Raw genomic sequence first — 22,163 nt, forward strand, 5'->3', positions numbered from 1 at the left:
CATGCCTCTCTGGCACAGAGCCTGGAACATATATGAGGGCCATGCAAATATGTGTCACATGAATGAATGAGGAAGATGATCAAGCTGAGCCATTTTTGTTTTAATTAGATCTCATAATAACGTAAGGACATGTATTTGTGCAGTTTTATAATGGCTGTCTAAGAAGGAATGAAACAGACTCACAAAATCCATTGACTAATGGTATTACTATTGTTCAAATGTGATAATATGTTCACAAAGGATCAAATTTGAAGGACAACCCTTATTTGGATATATGCTTTGAAAATTATACCTCTAATATATTGTGTGTCAGGAAGTTTGACACCTAAAGTTATTATTTTTAATGTGAAAACAAGACAGATATGATACTAGCCAAGCATTTTAACTATCAGTCAAGTACATTACATGGCACATATTGGCGTTATTTACATCGTTTCAGTAATACTGCGTGATACTCAGTGGAAGACAATCTATTCAAAATCTGCTTAAAATATTTGTATCAGAATATCACAAGTCATAAACATTGCCTATGGTTACAATGATGAGACTGGAAATTGCTAGTCTTTCCTATCTTTTTGTCTCCACTAAGTTTCTCTGACATTGGAATGTATTACTCAGCACGTTAGTATCTCTAGTATGAATTTCTCCTAGAGCTAGGTAAATAACTAAAAGTACTCACGAAATGAACAGCTGAAACCAGGAATAAAAATAAGTGTTCACTATCCATTGGTCAATAGGAAATGGTTAGTTTGTGAATTAAAAAAAAATCAAATTGGGAAACGATTAAAAAATGTCAAATTTTTCAAACCCCAAGCTACTTTTCAAAGTTTAACTCATGTCTTATCTCCTTTCCGAGGTTCTCTCTACCGCTTGATCAATCATTCCTTTCTGAATGACTGCACATCATGGTTTTGGGTCTGATTCTTTCCAATCTGCATGCTTTCACTCCCCTCAAGGACTACAGGCTCCTCCTCAAGGAGAAGAGATTATTTTATAAAGATTCCTACTTAACCCCACTGTGCTGTAAACACAGTAAATACATAATAAATATTTGGTGGTTCCTGTTTGTTAACAAATGCCAAATGGGGAAATGCAACCACAACAATTGTGATTGTTTTGCCCTACTATTATTTGTCGTTAAGGAAAACCCCCAAGGCAAGAGTGTGTTCAAGGAGGAACAGAGCAGATAGTCTTGAGAGCGGAGTCAAGAAAGAATAGCATCGGGGACTAATTCATCATTTGAAAAATAGATGGTCTCCTGTTCCCTAGGCAGTCTGCTGCTGAGCATAGATGGGCTACAGTAACCAGATTGGTTCATTAAAATATAGTCCCTTTAGTTCACCATGACTCATCTTTATGATGAAGCTGTGATTCTGGGAACTGAATGTGCTAATTTTGCTACTCTCATGACACGCAAAAGAATAACATAAAACTTAATTTTTAATGACTTCATGTTCAGTTTACTGCCATTGTATAGCTCCACCTCTGTATGGACCCCACACATAATAAAATTTGGTAATACAAAGAACTGTCATAGCAGTTCCTTTGAGCAATGGCCCACTCTAACTGCTTGGGATTGAAAGTTTGTGGATCTGCCTTAAGGAAATGCTCTAGATAATTAAAAAGGCTTTCTCCGTCCTTCAATATCTCCCACCTCATTGCCCTACTCCATTAAACGTCACTGCCATGTTAACATGATTATTGTTTGTTTTTCACATCTATATCCCCAGAACAAGTGCCTCAGACATAAAATGTTTAACTAATGAATAAAATCATTTGCTGTATCAGTTCTAGACAGGAAAGTCTAAATCAAGGACATGAACTTAAGTTTTCTCTGAGACCACAGCTAATGGTGAAAAGTAACAAGGGCAGTAAGAATCACTTGGTCACCATTTGCTTTAGTGAGTTACACAAACTTTATGACTGCCAGAAGCTTAGTATTCTCAGGAAATTTTCCATTGTGATGTTACTGCCTAGGAAGGACAGTTGTTGGAACTGCCTTCTAAAATTTTGGTAGCCTTAGATCTTTGGAGCAAGAGTGTGTGTGTGGTGGGGGGAAGTCGAGGTGCATGGAATTTAAATATCCAGTAGATTTCACGAGGGGCCTCGTTGCAAAGTCACTGTTGATCCTGAAATTTGAGTCTCTGGGTGAATCATATAAATGATGTATATCACCATTTGGCTCAAATGTTGTATACTTTGTTGAATCATAGGATATCTATATTACATGTTATATTATATGTTATATATTAACATATGTTATATGTTACATTATATTAAGTGTTGTATACTTTGTTGAGTCATAGGATATCTATATTATAAGATCTAGTGTTAGAGATTTAAATACCATGTTTTATAAAAATAGTTGAAAGATCCATGAAATTTTCTTAGAAAACCTGGCTTCTGACACAACTCTGGACTAAGCCGCTTGGGAGAAAAATAAACAAGTTAAAAACATTCATTAAGAAAAGAACCGGCATAGCAACAACCTACCTACAGAACCACAAAACAACAACATAACAACACAACAATTGAAAAGTGAACCAAAGATCTAAATACTAAAAACTCATAGAGACAGATCCACGTTTCTGTAGAGCCTGAATATATATCATTTAATGGAACTCCTTTAAGAAAAAACCCAATATTATAAATGCTCAATTACATATGGAGGCCGAGAAGGGGCCCGGAAGTTGAAGCTACAAGCATTTCCCAAGGAGCGGCCTCTGCGCATCGCCATAGTCAGTCTGCTCAGGCAGGACGGACAATACTTACAGAACAGCTTTTTCAGGGAAACCCAAGTCAGGAAACATAAAATAGATGGAAAAAGAAATGGGGGAAGACCAGGGAAAGGCATTGTAGCAGCAATGATGCCATGGCAATTAGGCACTGAAGTGGGAATACTGCACAGTAGTAACACTGACAGCAGAAAGAAGAAAGTCTATTTTGAAGGGAGATAGGAGAAAAGAGCTTTTGCTTTGTGGGAATCAAGGAGGTATTTAAATCTGAGAATCTAGTCTAGGGTCATCACTCTGTCATGCTAAAGGCTTATCGACCATAGGACAGCTATTTTATTGCTAGAAAACTGCTAGATAATTGTGGGGCTCACCCTGAGGAAACAAGAGCCAATGCCCGGGAACATTCTTCCACCTTCCAGTCTCCTCTTCCCATTTCACCTCACATTCCTCTCTGCTCTGTCTCCCATCCTGCCACTTGCACACCAGTGTTTGCACACAGATTCTACCAATGAAATAGCACATTCCTCTGGGTGAAAATTATACGACAGAAGTGATTACATAAGTGAGGTCCATCCAAACGTAGGCATTGTGCACTTTCACACGCAAAAACTTTCAAATTTATTATACATAATGTAAGCAATTAGACAAGTGGCTTGAGTGAGAAATGATTTGAAAGTCAAACATTCAGACTAGGTTGAAAATGACTGTGTCCTTTTCTTCTGATGAAGAAAACTTGGCTTTGGAACCACTCTTTTCCCAGCACGCTAGTGCTGGATTGCCCAGATCATCAGTTTGTTGTGGGGAGAAGTCAGTCTTGTTCATTTTTATTTTTTAACCTTGGGTCTCTCCTTCAGTGCCTGGTATTAAATGGATGCTCAATAAAGTATAAGAAATGAGCATCTCCTGTGAACACATTAAATACTGGGGGAGAAGAAAAAAACTACATTCACAACAAAGTGGTCAACGTCCACCATATTAGAGAGTCTAAAATTGCAGAGAGTATTTTGAAAGGTGCTGACAACTCAAAGGCCATAACAACCTTGAGGAAGAAAAAAGAATGGGAGGAGGATGCTTCAAGCCCTGAGTCCTCAGTGATTTGGGTGAAAGTTAGCTAATAATGATCCCGGTGACTGTCAGACAATATTTGATGCCAACTTAGTAAACTTATTTAGGACACATTTATGAGGAAAAACAAGTCTAAAAGTAAAAGCGGTATCCATTCAACCCTATATCCACTGTCACTTTCATCTGGGACCTGCCATGTTTACATTGACCCACAGTCATTAACAAACAAAAACCCTTCACGTTAGGTGTTGAGTCTATTACTTATGGAGGAAAGTACACATATGACAGGGAAGAAATCTTTTAACATGTCTTAAAGCCCCACATTTTAGCTCTCTGAAAAAATTCAACCATGGCATGCAGATTCATCCACCAAAGTCACCTAAACTTTTACCATAGTTGAGATTGACAATTTTAGCAAATTACAACTTTTCAACTGGGGTAAATAACTTTTATTCCAATCCATGATCTTTGTTGGCTTTAGAGTTTAAATAGCTCCACCCTAACTGTACAAACCTACAGAAGAAACTTTGCTACAACCCACAATATAGGCATGGTATGAGCTCCCCCTACTGGTACAACACTATTCCCACTTCATGAATCCAGTAAGGGTGACCCCTGTGAGTTCCAGAGTATAACAGAATCACAATTTAAGGTTAAAGAGGAGGAGAAGCTAAACAAGTTTTAAAAAAATCAAATAACCACCCTAGACAAAACAAAACAGAAAAACAACCATACTCATTCAAAAATAATCTCTGCCAAAGACATCTTTACAAATATTTAACAGCACCTTTTAAATCCCCACCCAAGACTGGACAGGAGAGAGAGAGTGAATTAAATGACGCCACTCTCAGGATGTTCTGGTGTCTGCATTTGCATTTCAACATACCGACAAGCAGAGTTTAAATGTAGTGGTGTTCATATATCTCTCTAGCAGCACATGTATCATTTTGCCTTATAACAGCAGACGTGAGAGGCTACAGGCTTTAGAGAAATAAAATAGGGTAGCAGCATGGAGGTCGAACAAAGTCTATCTGAGGGCCTTGGGATTTTTTTGTTTTTTGGTTTTTTGTTTTTTTTGTTTTTTTTGCGTTTGAAAGTGACTTCTAATATATACCTATGTGAACTGGGAAACTACAAGTGGAAGCCGTAAGTTTTATGTTTCAAGACACTCAAATTAGTTGTCTCCAGAGGAAAAAAAATTCAATGTGAGAATCATGGTAAATATAGGTAAAAGTGCTACTGTGGGGACATTCGCATTGACAGAGCGGAACTGCCACAAAGGTGTTGCTAGTGATAACCTGTTACAGAAAAAATATAATGAAAGAAATGGAACTCCCACTCTTTGAGTCAGCAGAAGGGAGCTGCTTCATGATATTTGCTATATTCGTAAGGCTGCAATTTGATTATATTGGATTCTGTTATCACAATCTGTTACATAGCCTACATAGAATATAAATACATAAAGCCATTTAAAGGCCAAATTACAGAGCTGCGTAGTTTTATATTTTACCTTTTACTGCCACACCAGTGGTGACGCTTAAGTGGTATACATTAAAAATGGTAAATGAAAAACAAAAACACTATTATCATATGAAGGCTTTATTGAAAAGCCACTGGTTGGAAATCCCAAAAGTACATCAATCTGCTTTCCTCTTGAAGTCTGAGAAAATTGCCTTAGATAAGTATAATAGGCTCAATGCATGGGCTTAGTCTTTTTGTTGTTGTTGTTTTAGTGATACTTTTTATGAAACATGTTCATGTCCTAAAGTAAAGCTCTCTTTTCATTCATGTGGAATGTGAATGGAGAATTTGAGGACTACAAAATGAGGTGACGGGATTATCTTTTTTCCTTTCCCTTTCCAGATCCTTCTTTACATTGGCATACAACACTTTTGCTCATACCAGCATCATTATGGAAAGGGATGGAAAGCGATTTGAGTAAATACGGGGCACCAGTACATCTGTCACCTTCTCTTTATCTTTGTTGCCACTACCCTGGCCAGGTCAAGGTCATCTTTACCTGTCCTGCCACAATAATCCTTTGTACTGGTTTCTTTGCTTCCTCTCTTATTTCATCTACAATTCATTGTCCACACAGCACAGAGTAGTCTTTCAAAAATATAAGCCAGATTATATTGCTCCCTTTCTAAGGCTTCCCCTGACATTATGAATACAATCCAATTCCTTATCACTTCTCCACTCTGCTTCCCATCTTCCTGCTCATCGTTTTGCTCAAGCTATACTTAGTTTCTTCCTGTTTCTGGATTTCACTAAGATCTCCCTTAGAGCATTCACATTTGCTCTTTCTTTGCTTCAAATGCCTTGCCTCTGGATCCTGGAGCACCTTTCTTTTCTATAATTCAGGAGTTCAGTGCAAATCTCTCTCTTCCCACAAACGCAGTCACTTTGTATTACATCACTTTGCTTTACTTTATTAAAAGAAATGATCACTCGACGAAATGTTCTTATCTCTTTATTTACTTATTTTATGTCTGTGTCTTCCCTTGAGAATTAGGCTTCATGTTAACAGGGACTTCTTCTGTATCCCAAACACCTAAAGCACAGCTGGCACAAAATATAATAATAGCATGATGCTATATTATCCATACTAGGAGAATATACAGTATAATATATGGATAAGTACTATGTTATCAAAAACCACATGGAATACATTCTTTGAATAAAAAATCTGTGTGTGTGTGTGTGTGTGTGTGTGTGTGTGTGTGTGTGTTTGTGCATGCACATGTGCACACACCAAGAAGTTCAAGCCCAGGTCACATCACACAAAATAAATAGCATAGATGTTTCCCCAATTAGTGCAAATTTCCTACTTCACAGCTACTTCCCTTTCAAATTCATAGATGTTTAATATATTTTCACATAAAAGATTATAGATTTTAAATTTAAATCCCTGACTTTAAAATATATGGCAGACTTCACATGAAACAGCAGAGAAAGGGGACAAGTAGGACCTTCAGGGGCTTGAGTTTAAGCCCCTGGCTGTGCCACTAACTACACAGTCCTGGACAAGTAACTCAGACTTTGTGTCTTTTATTTTCTTCATTGGAAAATGGTGCTGATATGCTTTTCTTGAACAGTTATAGTAAGTATTTACTGCTTGGCTATAATAACCTGACACATAGCAGGCATTCATTAAGTTTGTTAATAAAAGTATTAGTCTTTAGAGTGTTACACTGGGCTTAATTATTAAAGAGAAGCTATATGAATGTTAGTGGCTTATGTAACTATACATACACACATCTGTGTAAATTAGCACCGATGTGTCTTTATCAGTTCCTATTACTCAGTTGGAAAGCAGCATACCTAAAAATCACACCCTATTTGAAGCACTTTTCTGTCTATTCCTTATCATTCCAGGAAGCTCCGGGAGTAGTATGCAGCTATTGAATTTTTCGTCTGCTTGGCCTTGTCCCAGAGGTACAAAAATTAGGAACTTTGTCAAAAGAAATGCTCCCTCAGCATTATCAGTAAATACCGTGTGCTAGAAATGTCAGAAATAGTACTTTTTAATTCTCGGATATTTAGAGCTAAAAACTACTTAGAAAAAGTGAGAAAAATATCTCTGAAATTCAGAAAAAATTCTTTGTTGAACCCAATACTTCCTTGAGTATAACAGAAGTCCCTTTCATAAATTCATCCAGCCAATCATTTGGAGTTCAAGGTGTACCACAGATGACCAAGTCCTTTGATTTTTAATATCTTTGTTTAAGAAAAATGTTTCATGGTCAGGAGTTCTTGAAAAACATGGTTTAAACAGAATTTAACCTGCTTCTCACTGGAAGATATTTCAGTCTTTTGCATGTGACTAAGGTGATCAATGGTCCCACTTTTAACAGGGCTGAGGAGTTTGCTGAATTTTCTGTGCTAAAGCTGGAAAAGTCTCGGGGCGCCTGGCTGGCTGCGTTGCTGGAGTGTGCAACTCTTGATCTCGGGGTTGTGAGTTCGAGCCCACGCTGTGTGTGGAGATTACTTAAAAATAAAATCTTTAAAAAAAAAAAAACTAGAAAAGTCTCGGGCAAACGGAAACAAGGTCGTCATCCAATATGTGACTCTTCAAAAGAAACGAAAACATACTGCATTTCCCAATCTCACTTACCTGGAGACTCTGGTATAATAGCATCTTGAAGCATTCAAGTTCCACAGAACACATTTTCAGAAGTTCCAGCGGAGGGGAAGGTTTCAGCTCTCCTACTCAGCAGTATTAAACATTGATTTCCACCTTTGTCTTGTCTGGCCAGAATGAAACTTATTTTTTCCTAATGAAATATGTGCCGGCAGCATTAAGTGCTATTTTAGATGGAAAGGAAAATGTATATGTGGTAGAGTTAGGAAGAAAATCTATGCCTGCGACACATTTTTCTCGGTTTCTTCTCAAAACAAATGTGTAGGGAGTACAGAAACAACCGAGAAGGGAAGTGCATTAAATGAGTAAATATCATTTGGGTTAATAATGCAAAGAGATGTTAAAAGTCGGAACCTATAAGCAACAATAGTCTACCCAGTCTATTTAAAATTCCACCTGTTTTGTTTCTTACTTGGACACTAAAACTCTATTTCTACAAAATATTAAACCTCGCTGCTTTCTCCTCTCTTCTGAAATTTTGCATTGGAACATCCTTTTCTCTCTCATCAGACTGCCCTCCTGCCTTGTTCCTCCAAACTCTCCTTTTTATCCCTCACAAATCTGTTCTTTTATATCTGAGCACAGCATTAGCACATTGTTCCTATTTCATGGATGGGGGGGGGGGGAAATAGATGGGGTGGAAAGGGTGGGGTGAGGGGTGTGGCTTGGAGTTGATAAAATAAATATAATCACTCTCTTCTCATTTCTTAAGGAACGATGTCTCTATTCACATGCACATCAGTCCGTATTCACATACACATCAATTAATTGCTATGGTAGGAGTGGATATCATTGCCCAGTCAGCTCATTTATCCACCCATTATTTTATCCAATATTTATTAAGTGCCTAACTGCATGCCAGGCACAGTTCTGGGGAATTCTGCTGGTAGTATCTTCACTTTCAGTCTCAAACAGTGAGGTGACATACTCTAAAATCATTGCTCTAGAATCTTCGTGGCATCACGTGGAGGCTCCTTTTTCCTCTTCCCTATATTGCTGCATATCTCATAACAGCTGAAGCTCACAGAGTCCCGCTCTTATTTCATTAGGTTAAGAAGCTTTCTAGATGGAAGGAACAAATACCCAGTGTTCTATTTTGCACGTAATATTCTTTGATGCTAAAGTACATTTTATGTGGGGTAATCATTATAATTCCTTGAAAACTCAGAAAAGACAGGCTTTTTTCACTAGTTCAATGTCAAATAAATGAAAGCATCAAGTGGATTTCCAAATGATTCTGTTCTCTGGCCAAAGTCATTTGGTATTTTAATAAGTAATTTGGATGTGAAATAAAGTACTCACATAGGGTAAAATTACCTCAATTACCTACAAACTAACTAACTAGAATCCTAAAATAACTTCAATTTTTTTTTTCTCACACATGACTTTTAGGAGAATGAGGTAAATCACAAGTGAACACGTTGATATACTAGTATCAGTTGATGCTCTTCAAAAACAAAGAAAAGGCAATGGAAAAAAGCCTTTCAGATTAAGCTTGCAGCCTATTTTCGCCAGAATTCTCTTTGGTTACCTTTATTTTCTTTGAGTTTTGTACACATAAGGATATATAAGTGGGTGCTTAATTTTGAAGCTGGTTTAGGTTTATGAATATCATCTTCTCGCCTGTTCTTGGTGGGATGGGGCATGCTCTAATTTTGGGGTTTGTTGTTTTTCAGTCCTCTTCTATGAAATTAAGATAATTCTACAGGTTTTTTCAGTACATAAAGCCCTTAACATTCAACTTTTATTTTGGATTTCAAATAATTTAAGCTGTAGTTTGCAAATGCGAAGGAAACATTTTGAAGTTCAAGCACACTTGTTTTCTGTTAGTGTCAGAGCCTTAGTTCAGCCGAGCAAATATTTAATGAGATCCTACTAAGCACCAGGTCTTGTGGCCTGTGTATATAAGAGTGTTAATAACAATTACCTCCAGACAAATATACAAACAGATTATTTCAACGAATTAGTTTGATGATACAAAGGAGAATCGGTGAGAGGTATTTAGACCAATCAGGAGATCGAAGGAAATCTTCCTATAGAGTCTGATCCCTGATTTAGTCTTGGAAGGTGACTAATATTTAGGCAAAAGCATGGGGAAGAATGAAGAGCATGAGCAAAGCAAAAAGGCACGAAATCAATTGTGTTGTATCCCAATGAACTACTGTCAATGAAAAGGTATACTGGAGTGGCAAGTCTGAGGTGAAGAAGACTAGTGATGAGTATAGAGAGGCAGGCACTGGACTAATTCTGGAGGTCTTTGTTTCTCCTACTAGAAGACTGACTTTAATTCTAAGGAAGATGGATAGCCATTGTTGGGTTGTAAGCAGGGCAATGATATGCTCAGAGAAGTGTTTAATATAAATCATTCTGACTGTGTAAGAAAAAAATTAGGATGACAAGACTGAAAGCAGGGAGACCTGTTAGGAGGCTTTTTTTCAACGTTATAGACGAGGAATGCCTAGGGACTGAAATAGGGGATTGGTGGATGGTCTGGAGATATAGATTTGAGAACTGTCCACAATGGAAAATCCACAGAGCATGCTGATTTATAGGACTAGACTGGCTTTATAACTCTGCCACATTCCATTTCAAAGCACAGCTCGGCATACAGGAGCTCTCTCTTAGTGAAAGGCCAAGGGAGTTTTCTAATCGATGTCTGAACATTGGACAGCATGGACCTCAAAAGCAGTGAGAGTGTGAGCTTCCAGAATATAACCATTTCATACCATCCCACCATTTAAGATGCAGTATAATAACTTTACTACTAATTCCCTTCTTTTTCTAAACTGCCAGCTGTGTTTCTCTTTAATTATATTTAAAAATAACACCTACTTTCAAAGACAACCACATCCAAGCTGCTATTATGGTTGTCTTTTGAGCAACTGAATAAGTCCTCAACATTGTAAACTCTCCAACCCTTAAAATCTCAAAAGGCATCACAAAGCTCGAAGGGTTGAGAAAAGATGACGCTCTCTAGCTCAACATATTTTTTCACCAAGTTTCCACCAATACCACTAATATCGATGTGTCAGAAATTCTACTTGCCAAAGGTCATGTTTTTCTGTTAGTGCTATGGTCTCCGGAGAGGACAGTCAGTGTATCTGGAATGACTCTTGTCCTAATTTAGTGCTTACAAGATCATGAGAAATTTCTCAATTTTGCCAGGAACAAATATGTGCAGAGCACATCAGTTTTACATAGAAGCCATCATAAAAATGGGTTTCCTCTTTAACTGATTTCATAATAATGAGTTTTCTGTTTGTGGCCTTTACCCAAAGAAGGTAATGACAAAACAGCCACCGATTCAGCCAAACTATGGGATTAAGGAGTGAGAAAAGCAGCTGGAAAATGAGAAAATTGGGGGAAAGATTAAGGTTACAAGAAATATTTAATTAGGACTGGATTCAGCTTAAATGATCCATCTGTAGAACAGGTTTTTGGAAGCATCAGACCTGATTTAAAATCCGGTTAGTTCCCCTTTTATTCTTCTCAAAGAGATCAGCAAGGAATACAAAACTAAAAGATTTTTCAGAACCCGTTTACTAACTGACAAGCTCTGGAATAATTCTTTTGGTTTGACTCATTGAGCCAGGATGCTAACATTATTTAAACATTGTTTTCTATTTATTCCTGGATTTTTCTCTATTCCGGAGTTATAACAACTGTGTAATTTACCGGAGAAAATGAAATTGCTCTTTGTTAAGTACACATGGAAAATCATATGCTACAATATGTATTGAACATTTAGTATGGTGAAAAAAAAAGCTGTATTTTCAAATCCAAGTTTGAAACCAATTCTGTGCAATTTGGCATGCACTGTGGCATACAGAGGGATTCCTATGTGTTGGTTAAAAATATCAAAACAGAAGAAGGACATCTTAAATAAAACCCCAAATGGCACATTATGATTGCCACTTATTCTCCTCTATTCATTTTCTCCTTCATCCCCCATCCCTAATCCCATTCCTTTTTGTCCCCTAAGTATTGCTTGCTTAAAAATATCAAAACAGGAGAAGGACATCTTAAATAAAACCCCAAATAAGAAGTACCTTAAGAGAAAAAAATGGATTAGACTATAGCAAAACCTAGAGTATCTGTTCAATAAAGGACCACAGACAATGTCCCTCAGATAGGTAGCCAACTGATAGATCTAAAACAAACAAGAGACACTTTGGAAAATATACCACAGATTCCTGCAAATCAACAGCCACCAGACAAAAGAACGTTATCTCTTTTCTTCCCCACTTCCTCCCTTACTTCAACACAGTGCATTCTCAACACACATCTTACAAAATCACCAGTCAGATCACGGCTTCCAGTTCACTCACAGAAAGAGCCAAACCTTGTAGGAAGGTCTACAGGCTCACCCCCACCTCCTTTCCTCAACTCCAAGCACCCTCTCCCCTGCTTTAGTTCAACTAGCATCCTTGATCTTCTTGGATCACCCAAGTACGCTTTGCACTTGTCCTGGAATGCCCTCCCTTTGCTTATCTGCTAGGTTTGCTCCTTCATTTCCTCCTTATCTTTGTCCAGCCCTTCTGGATCATCCCGTGCTAACTAGCAGCACCCCTCCCCCAACCTTTCCTTATCCCATTCTTCCCCCTCCATAGAAGTCATTAGCATGTGACAATCTATATTTTCCTTTGTTTATTTGTTTACTGTTTGGGTCTCTTCACAAGAAATAAGCTCTACAAGATCAGAAATTTTGCCTGTTTTTTCCCTTTGTTTTAAATTTTAAAGAACATAAAGGAGGCCAGGGTGCAACATTCACATTTTCCCCTTCTCAGCTATTGGGGAGTGTTGCATACAGACAGCTCATTGCCGAGTCTCTTTCCTGGTCTATTGTGCAGAAGAAGAGAGCCACCTGGCCCAAGGCAACACTCCCTCTTTGGGGTTGCCCACATCAGTGGGTATCAATGGAGGGATGTGAAGGTCAGCCCCATTTGTTCTGATTCAGTACAATTAATAGGGGCCCTCCCATCTTAAGAGCTCTGTAGAAACATTGCTGTGGCTTTTTTTAAACTGCACCAGTTCAGCTTCTCCCTCTGCCCAGTCCTACTTTCCTCCCTTGCACAGATGTTGATCCTGAGACTACTACTCAGTAAACTTTGAATGCACAGATCTCAACCTCAAGGTCTACTTCTTCGGAAACCCTGCCAGGATCACAGATGAAGAAACTAAAAACAGAGTCTAAGTAACCTGCCCATGGTCACATTGCTAGAAAGTGGTGGAGATGGGATCAAACCTACAGGCTCTAAATCCAGAACCTGTGTGTGTATGTATGTATGTACGTATGTATGTATTCTTTTTAATGTTTATTTATTTATTTTGAGAGAGAGAAAGAGGGAGAGAGCATAAGCGCTGGAGGGGCAGACAGAAAGAGAGAGAGAGAATCCCAAGCAGGCTCCATGCTGTCAGTGTAGAGCCTGACACGGGGCTTGAACTCATGAACCATGAGATCATGACCTGAGCTGAAATCAAGGATTGAACGCTTAACCAACTGAGCCATGCAGGCAACCCCAGAACCTGTGTTTTTAATCATTACTTCCTGCTGCTACACAAATATCCATACTGCCCCCTACCACCAACAATAATTTAAAGTATACTGAATACCTTACAGTGAATACTTAGGGGACAAAAAGGAATGGGATTAGGGATGGGGGATGAAGGAGAAAATGAATAGAGGAGAATAAGTGGCAATCATAATGGGCCATGGACTTGGAGTACGATTAACTTAGATAACAGACAACAAAAACCCATAGTCGTTTGGGTACTAGGTTGAATAGAACAGATGAATTCAGAAATAAAAATGGGAGTGAGAAGGGAGTAAGAAGATGGGATAATGAAATCATATATGAGTGTTGATAGCATTTATGATTTACATAAACCACAGAATATGGGGTCTGGTGTAGTTGTTATAAACAGCTACCGCAAGAGGTATAGTTGTGCCGCTACAGTTTCCTTCATTCTTGGAGTTCAAGGACTGACTTGGTTATCATATGCACCGTTTTTGGGTTTGAGGATAAGCTGTTTATCCTTCATGGTCATCATTCACACATCCAAAGGCTATTATTGTGGATAAATAAATTAATGTTATTTTAGTGCTTTTTATAAACCATGGAATGTTTTACAAATAATTATAAGGGCACCTGGGTGGCTCAGTCAGTTAAGCCTCAGACTCCTGATTTTGACTCAGGTCATGATCTCCCAGTCCGTGAGATTGAGCCCTACATCGGGCTCTGTGCTGACACCATGGAGCCTGACTGGGATTCTCTCTCCCTCTCTCCCTCCCCTGCTCAGACATCCTCTCTCTCAAAATAAATAAAAAATAAATTTAAAAAACCCCAAATAATTACGTATTAAGTATCAGCATCCTTACAGATTTATCTAAGTATGCTCTGACATCAAGTGGGACTATAATCAAATCTTTCCACCTATTTTAAAAGAATTTCTTTCTAAGAAGCTCAAGTCTTGGAAAAACTTCTCAATGCTTGGAACCCTAATGTACATTCTTCCTTGTAAGTGTACTGAATTCTCTATATTGTGAATCCATGCCATTTCTTGTTTTTTGGTTTTCTGTGGAGGCAATATGCCTGCCATTTTAGTTTCAAGAGCAATTATTTATTGTTCTGAAATTTTAAACATTATTCCTCATTTCTTGTCTATCTTGCATAAGTCCAGTTCTTCTGACATCAACCCTCATTTTACTTCCCCTGAAGGTATGGAGCAAGCTGCCTCTTCCAAATACTGAAAACTGTGAGGGGATTCGTGGGGTTCTTCTCATTATCTCAGCATCAATACTTTCAACCGTGGATTTAAAAATAACTGATTAAAAGATTCAAACTTCTAATTAAACTCTTCAGAGAAATTATATTCTTAGAATAAATGGGAATAAAGAGCAAAGGTAATATATATTCTTTTAATTTCATTTTTAATTTTTTGGAGTTCAAAGTTCCTTGCATTAGTTTGTTATAATCATCTTTCCTATAAGTAGATATTATTCTCTTTTACTGATAAGATAAATGATTCTCCAAGGAGACGAGGGTAAAAATCAAATAGGCAGCCTTCAAGCCAATTAAAAATTTAGAATACATATCTTCTGATTTGTAATCCAAAGCATTTCTATCACCCTACACACAATGATTGCATTTCTTTTCCTAGGTTTTGTTTTTTTTTTTTTTTAACTCATACAGATGATTCAGACAAAAGTTGGTAGCATCCATTTCACATTCTCAAGCAATCTTCTCTAGAAATTCAGACAACTCTTACTATTCTACTGGGGTGAAAAGTTATTTTTATGTTTAAGATGGTAATCAGGTTGAAAACAAAGTATAGCCAAGTTGATAACAAAGGTTCCTTTCTCCTCCTTTTTCATTTTCCATCATTCTCACTTTGTTCCCTTCTTCTGTTTGCTTTTCGTATTTTTTCCAATTTTATTATCCATTACGTGTTCCTCATTCATTCTACCTCTATTTCATTACTCCATTGCAATATTGCTTTTCTTTGAGATGAAGAGAAAGCACAATGGATTGCAGCCCAGGAAAAGCTGGGATAAGATTTCAGTTGCAGTTCAGATGGCTATACGCCCATCTCCAGGCAAAAGAGCAGCTCTCAGGCATAGGACAACAGAAGTGAGGAAAGTTTCCACTTTCTCCCCCTGTGTATTGCCCTGAAAGAATCTCAGCCCTTGCATATACATGGTAGAATTTCTTTATTGAATCAGTATTTAAGCTGAAGCTGCTTACAAGTGATGCCCGTCAGATTTTGGCTGTCATGGAGAAAATGCATGGTGAGGCATATTGTGTTTGCTGGAACTTGACCATGCCAGTGAAGTAGAGAAGACACAAATCGAGGTCAGGAAAGGGAATGTGTACAGCAACACGGAAGAGAAAAATGTCTTCGCCTTATACAAGAACATTTTATGGAATGAATATTCAATTCCTTGTTATTTACAGTATATTTAACATTTTATTTCTGCAGGGGATTATTTTTCTTTTGATAATTAGAATCATAATTTTTCCCATTGTGTGCTAAGAAGAGAATTTACATGTAATCTCCTTTTGAGTAAAAAAAAAAAAAAAAAAAACCTGTGTCATATTCATTGTTACAGCTGCAGAAACCTTGCCACAACACCTAGGTTCTGTCAGGCTTGTTCAATTCAACCAAATTCCTGAGTATCCTCAAATTCATATTAGAAACATAACGATTTTTAAAAAACAATTTTTAAGTTCTCAAACTTCTTACAATACTGTTTCCCCATTTTTGGCAATCCACATTAATCAGAAATAGCAGCCTAGGGTCTAAAATTTGTTGCACTGTAAACACCTCTTGCTCAACCCAAAATGTATATACAGTAAACATCCTAATTTTAGATATCTGAGTAATACCGTACAAAGTTAATTTTCACAGGGCAACTGTGCATTAAATAAAAATATATCATAACTGGTTTCATACAGTAAAGTTATCTCAACAATTGCCTGGATATTAAAAATCAGTCTTGATACTAGTCATGGATGTAAACTTGATTTGTTACTATACATATCTGATATTCATCTATTAACTGATTTTTTTGAATCTATGTAATTATATAAGTTGTATAAATAGGCCCAGTGCTTCATTTTACCTCACAAAATGAAAATACACCCAATTGTATCTAACCTTAGAAACATTTGATTTCTACAGATATTATCATACAACTTCCCATAAGATGTTATTAAAATTTACTTGTGGAGTTTTCAAGACCTATAGCAGGATAATACATTTATAATTCTTTTAATAGTTAAAATATTTTTAACCAGTTAAAAAATAATTTTACCAGAATTATTTTTTATTTCTAGAAATCTATCAAAAATCCAGTAAATCCAGAAATATTTTTAAGAGAATAAAGGAAAATATTCATGGCTTTGTCTTTATAATATGACTAAAAGGCTTTGAGAGAAAAGCAGGGGTTAAAAATTATTCTTTAACCACCCACACACCCCTGGATTTTAAGAGGAGGTTTCTTTAATACTTTTTTTCTTACTGCAGTATTTGTTGCTTAAGGAAGTCTGTGGGAGGATAAGATGTTATTATCCCTCCTACACACACCCGTTTTCTTATTTACAACATTAAATCTCCATATATATAAGTACTTGAAACGCCAACCCTTTTCTTTCAGCTATGATCTTAAATTCTTTGGACTTTGGTCCACACGTTACCACACATTACCTTCCTATAGGACACATTTATAGTTAATTGTAGTTTATCCTGATTTTTTTTTTCAAGTGTGAGACTATCCAAAAAGGGTATTTGAGGTAGATGCATTTCCAACTTTTTGTCTGAAAACAGAATTCCATAAGCAGCAAGTCTTATGTTCAAAACAAATAATACAAAATTATTCTTTGCATTAGTGAGTTTTCTTGAACACTAAAAGGACACAGTCACCGGCATGGGAAAACCCAACCTTTAAGATTTGTATGCAGTGTTTCCTATTACACTGTAAGTTACTTTTATAAATGAACGCATATTTGCAGATCATGTTGGAGATTAGTAAACATGTTTTACCTAAGTAAAGTTAGCCCTTTGAACTGTTTCATCTGAATAAATAGATCAATAGTTAAAATTTTTAAAATTCCCTATAAAATGTATACTAATGTCATGAAACCTTTATATCGTTTTCATATTGTGGTAAAAATGTTCCCTCAAATGTAGTAAATGACAGATATGCCCTTGTGCAAATGGGTTAAACTTAAATTATTTTAAGGTAATTAGTTCTAACCCTCATTGCTAATATAAAATTCATTAATTTAAAAAATACAGGAAAATCTTAAAAAAATAAAAATTTATGTATTTTGAAGTGATTTTGGATTTGGAGGTTTCATGATATCATTTATAATAGCTACACATACAACGTGTTTTTGCAAATAAATCTGTTCACTTCTCTATTCGGATCAATGCATTCCAGTTGGGAATTATATTAACTTTTGTTAAAAGAAATTAGAAAAATAATCATTAACCATACAAAGTGCTTGCAAATATGCCCCAATTATTAACTAAATACACATTATTGAGAATATATCCTATGGAGACCTGTTAGAACAATCACTAGCTAGGATTGATGGATTAACCAAACAATCACAGGTCATTTAATCACTTCTGGTTAATTCAAAGGAAACGGATTCTGGCTCCTCTGATGCTTGGTAACAGGAACTCTGACAGAATACAGAGGCAAGACTATCTTCTTTAATAGCAGGGGTAGTGAATCAAATATATTTTATGTACAATCCAATGGATATGTGGATTGGAATTGTTCAGGTTACCCTAAACTAGGTCTTTAGGTTTAATTAACTCAGCTTTTTGGTACCTTGTAGTACAGTAAAAAAATTAAAGAAAATTAAAACTATTAGTATTTCAGAGCAAAGTAAGACAAAGACTAGAAAAAAAAGTAATTTAGTTTAAAAAAATGTTTGGTCTTTGATTTAAAAAAATAGTTTTCACAGAGTAAATACTCAATACCACAACTTTCAGAACAACAACTATTGAGAAAAAGAGTACAACTCACAATTAAATGGGTTATATGTCCTTTCTTTTTTATAAAACAATTATCTTTTAAGAAGTTGCTTTGTTTTTTTTCCCCTCAAAGTTACTATAAAGCACAAATAATTGAAAGGAAGAGTAAAAAGCAAAAAGGAGATGAAAATAAGAAAAGGAGAGTGGTTTCTAAACAATGTACAAAATTCAAGTTATAAACATCATATTCACGGCATCGAAATTATTTCCTAAAACATACTACCTTATTTAGATCACTGGATAACACACTGAACCAAAGATCTCAATATGGACTGAAACAGGGAAGAGTGATGTTGACCTCACTGCCACATGCATGAGCTAATTACAATGAATGAAAGCTGGAATCCACCATCAGAAACATAAACCATGTCTTCTTAAGAAATAAATTAAAATGAAGAAATGATGTGTGATACGATAGGGGACTCAAATGGAAAAAAGTATATTGTGGCATTTTAACAGAAAGAGCAATGAAGATTTTCTGTGGTCCAGTTTGTTTTGTTTTTAAATTTTTTCTTAACATTTATTCATTTTTGAGAGACAGAGTGTGAGTGGGGGAGGGGCAGAGACGTGGGAGTCACAGAGTCTGAAGCAGGCTCCAGGCTCCGAGCTGTCAACACAGAGCCCAACGCAGGCTAGAACTCATGGACCCCACAAGATCATGACCTGAACTGCAGTCAGCCACTTAACCGACTGAGCCAACCAGGCGCCCCGAGTTTGTTGTTTTTAAAGATGTAAAAAAATTAACAAGACTTGTTGCATGAACAGTGGAACAGTCGAAACTCAACGTAATTATCTGCAAAAGTAGGTAATCTATATATAAAGACTAAATATAGCTGGGAAATAAACAGAATTTTGCATACGAACTACTTCCTCCCAAAAGCAACACTTTTAAAACTGATTAATTCCTTAATATTCTAATGGTGAAATATCTACTCAAGCAACTTTTTCCTTTCTTTTTCTCTTTACTATTTAATTTGTTCTAAGCTCTTCTTTCCAAATAATTAGAGAAGCTTTCTTAGGAACACTATATTAATCAGCCAGAGAGGCTGGCAAGAAAACAATTTCTTAGAAGTAGTGAGAGACTGTCCTGACATCCAATGACTGTTCAATGTCATGTGACATTAAATACATCTTAACGCTCTCATGGTACTAAATCTTGACTTCTGTTCAGTGTTAGCCTTTATGGGAAAAATTGCTCTCCAATATTTTGCTGTAATTGTGTTCTCCGGGTATTACTTAAACTAATAAGACTTTCATTACATAAAGCAACTTGATAAATCTTTGAAGTATTACCCAAACTAGATAGTGTGATAAGTTAGATCTTTCTTGAACCCAAGGCCTTCTTTTCTTCATCTTTCATCAAATTCTGCATTTAAACACTAAAATTGACTTGGAATCATACATTTGATCATTTTATACAGCTGAAGCAAGGCCTCAAGAATGTATGTTTTTATACATTCTCTTTTTATTATTCTTATTGAAATTATACCTAACTTTTTTTTTTCTTGTTGTCCATAAAGGTGGAATTTTGTTTGGATTTCATTTGAAAAAAACATTTTGGGATATTTACAATGAATATTCAATTCATAAATAAAGGCTTATTTGACATCAGATCCAATTTAAAAGTTTCCACCTCTCTTTTGCATACTTCCTTAAACACATAATTTAATAATGAAAACACGTCTTACATTAGTAAAAATAATAGAGATTAATTTAGCCAAAGAAGTAAACCTAATATCTTATTTTCATGGGCTTATATTTTGTTTATCTTTTTTACCTTTTTTTATGAACTAAAGCTCCTTCAGTTTCAAATTATTGATGTGATAAATAAGATCTTGTTTACATGATAGTTATGTATGTGTTAATCCCAATACCTGGTATTTTAGGACAATATTATATATTTTAAAATCTCAATATTTAAGTAATTTTCTCATGAGTTCTTTCTGCCCTGCTAAATGTCCTTGGAGGCTTCCTTTAGGAATTTTTGAAATGCATATCTCTCTTAAAGATAACTCAGGCACAAACAAATGAATGAACAAGAAAGATTAGATGAGATGTTCTTAAGTATGATTCATAAGTATATCAAAATATTTGCATGTATACACATTTATGTAATAAGTAGAATGATACTTTGTTTTCCCTTTTCCTAAAATGAAAAAGATGAATTTGTATCAGACATCTGTAATGGCAAATACATAAGTTAATACCCATAAATAATATCTACAGGTAAGTCTTCAAATATATAAAAAGGTAACTCTTACCTCCATCTCCAGATCCTGATCCTGCATCTGGGGGAAAAAGAAATACTTTGTTTTTGTTTGGAAACATATTCAAAAACTACTTATGACTTTATTTAGTTCACGTTTACTTTCTTCATTAAAACAATCATATAATGGAGAAAATTACTAATATTTAACCTGAAACTATATATTCATATCAATTTAATTTAATTTGTATAATATAACTTATAAAATAAATTCTCTATTATTTTCATTCTTAAACTTTGTAAGAAAAACTATTATCTAGCTTTGATACAATTCCTAAAATGGACTATGTAAAATCTCTCATATTTTTATTTTAACCAGGATGAATTTGGTGCCATTAACTGAAAAAAAAAAAAAAAAAAGGAAAACAAAATGCTTATAAGAGTGAGATTCAGAAATTAAACAGGCTAAGACATGTGGCAAATAAACTCATAATTAAGGCATATTATTATACATCACATATACACAAAAAGAAAAAAAAACAGTTTATAGATGATTATCTTTTCATGTAATTGCTAATATGTTTTCCAAATACCACAATTGTGGATGAGTTTATCTGCCACCAACTTCATCCTTTGTTTTTAAAATCAATAGAAGAGTGACTTTTGTCTTTGTGCTTAAAATTGCATACACCCTAAGTGATGCTGGCAGGAAAAAAAAAAAAATGATACCCTGCCTTCGACATTCCTCTTTCTCCATTTCTTCTCTCCCCTCCCTCCTACATAATTACAGTTGATCAAAGGTGTCGATTTCTGACAACTCAGTTCCAAGGGACAGTCAGTTTTCTAGGTGGGAGTCAAGACCATTGAGTTTCCATCTGGTTCTACCTCTTAAATGTGGACATCATCTTCCTTTTGCCTCTCCACTTCTTTTCATTCTAAAAAATTTTTTTTTAATGTTTACTTATTTTTGAGAGAGAGAGACACAGAGTATAAGCAGGGAAAGGGCAGAGAAAAAGGGAGACACAGAACCCAAAGCAGGTTCCAGGCTCTGAGCTGAGCTGAGCTGTCAGCACAGAGCCCAACGCGCACTTGAACTCAAATACGGGAAGATCGTGACCTGAGACAAAGTCGGACGCTTAACCGACTGAGCCACCAAGGCGCTCCACTTCTTTTCATTCTAAATACATTTGGTTATGTATTTTTAATGTTAATACTGGGGATTAAGACTAATACTGGTATTCTTTGTCTGAAATGCCCTCATCTCACACAGAAATCTCAATGATTCAAGAACGATATCAAATGGCACTTCTGAAGGAGTAGTAGTTTAAATAATCAGCCTTGGTGGAGACTCATATTCACTAAATTCATAGAGTCTAACACTGTATTAAGTCAGAAAGCCAAGTCATTTATTAACTTGTGTCTTTAGCCCAGCAGAGTCTTTCCTTAAGGCAAGCTAACTGGTAAA

The 22,163-nt window shown here is 36.0% G+C and overlaps 1 protein-coding gene across 4 annotated transcripts in view; it reads right to left on the minus strand.

The window, feature by feature from the left end:
- TMEFF2 (transmembrane protein with EGF like and two follistatin like domains 2) overlaps positions 1-22,163 on the minus strand; it is a 229,275-nt gene that overhangs the window by 193,175 nt on the left and 13,937 nt on the right. For all 4 annotated transcript variants that reach the window (XM_053215471.1, XM_027054368.2, XM_027054361.2 and 1 more), the window contains exon 4: positions 20,754-20,780. In XM_053215471.1, the coding sequence (XP_053071446.1) occupies positions 20,754-20,780 (27 nt within the window). The remainder of the gene's footprint in view (positions 1-20,753; positions 20,781-22,163) is intronic.

The sequence above is a fragment of the Acinonyx jubatus genome, chromosome C1, assembly GCF_027475565.1.
Source record: "Acinonyx jubatus isolate Ajub_Pintada_27869175 chromosome C1, VMU_Ajub_asm_v1.0, whole genome shotgun sequence".
NCBI lineage: Eukaryota > Metazoa > Chordata > Mammalia > Carnivora > Felidae > Acinonyx > Acinonyx jubatus.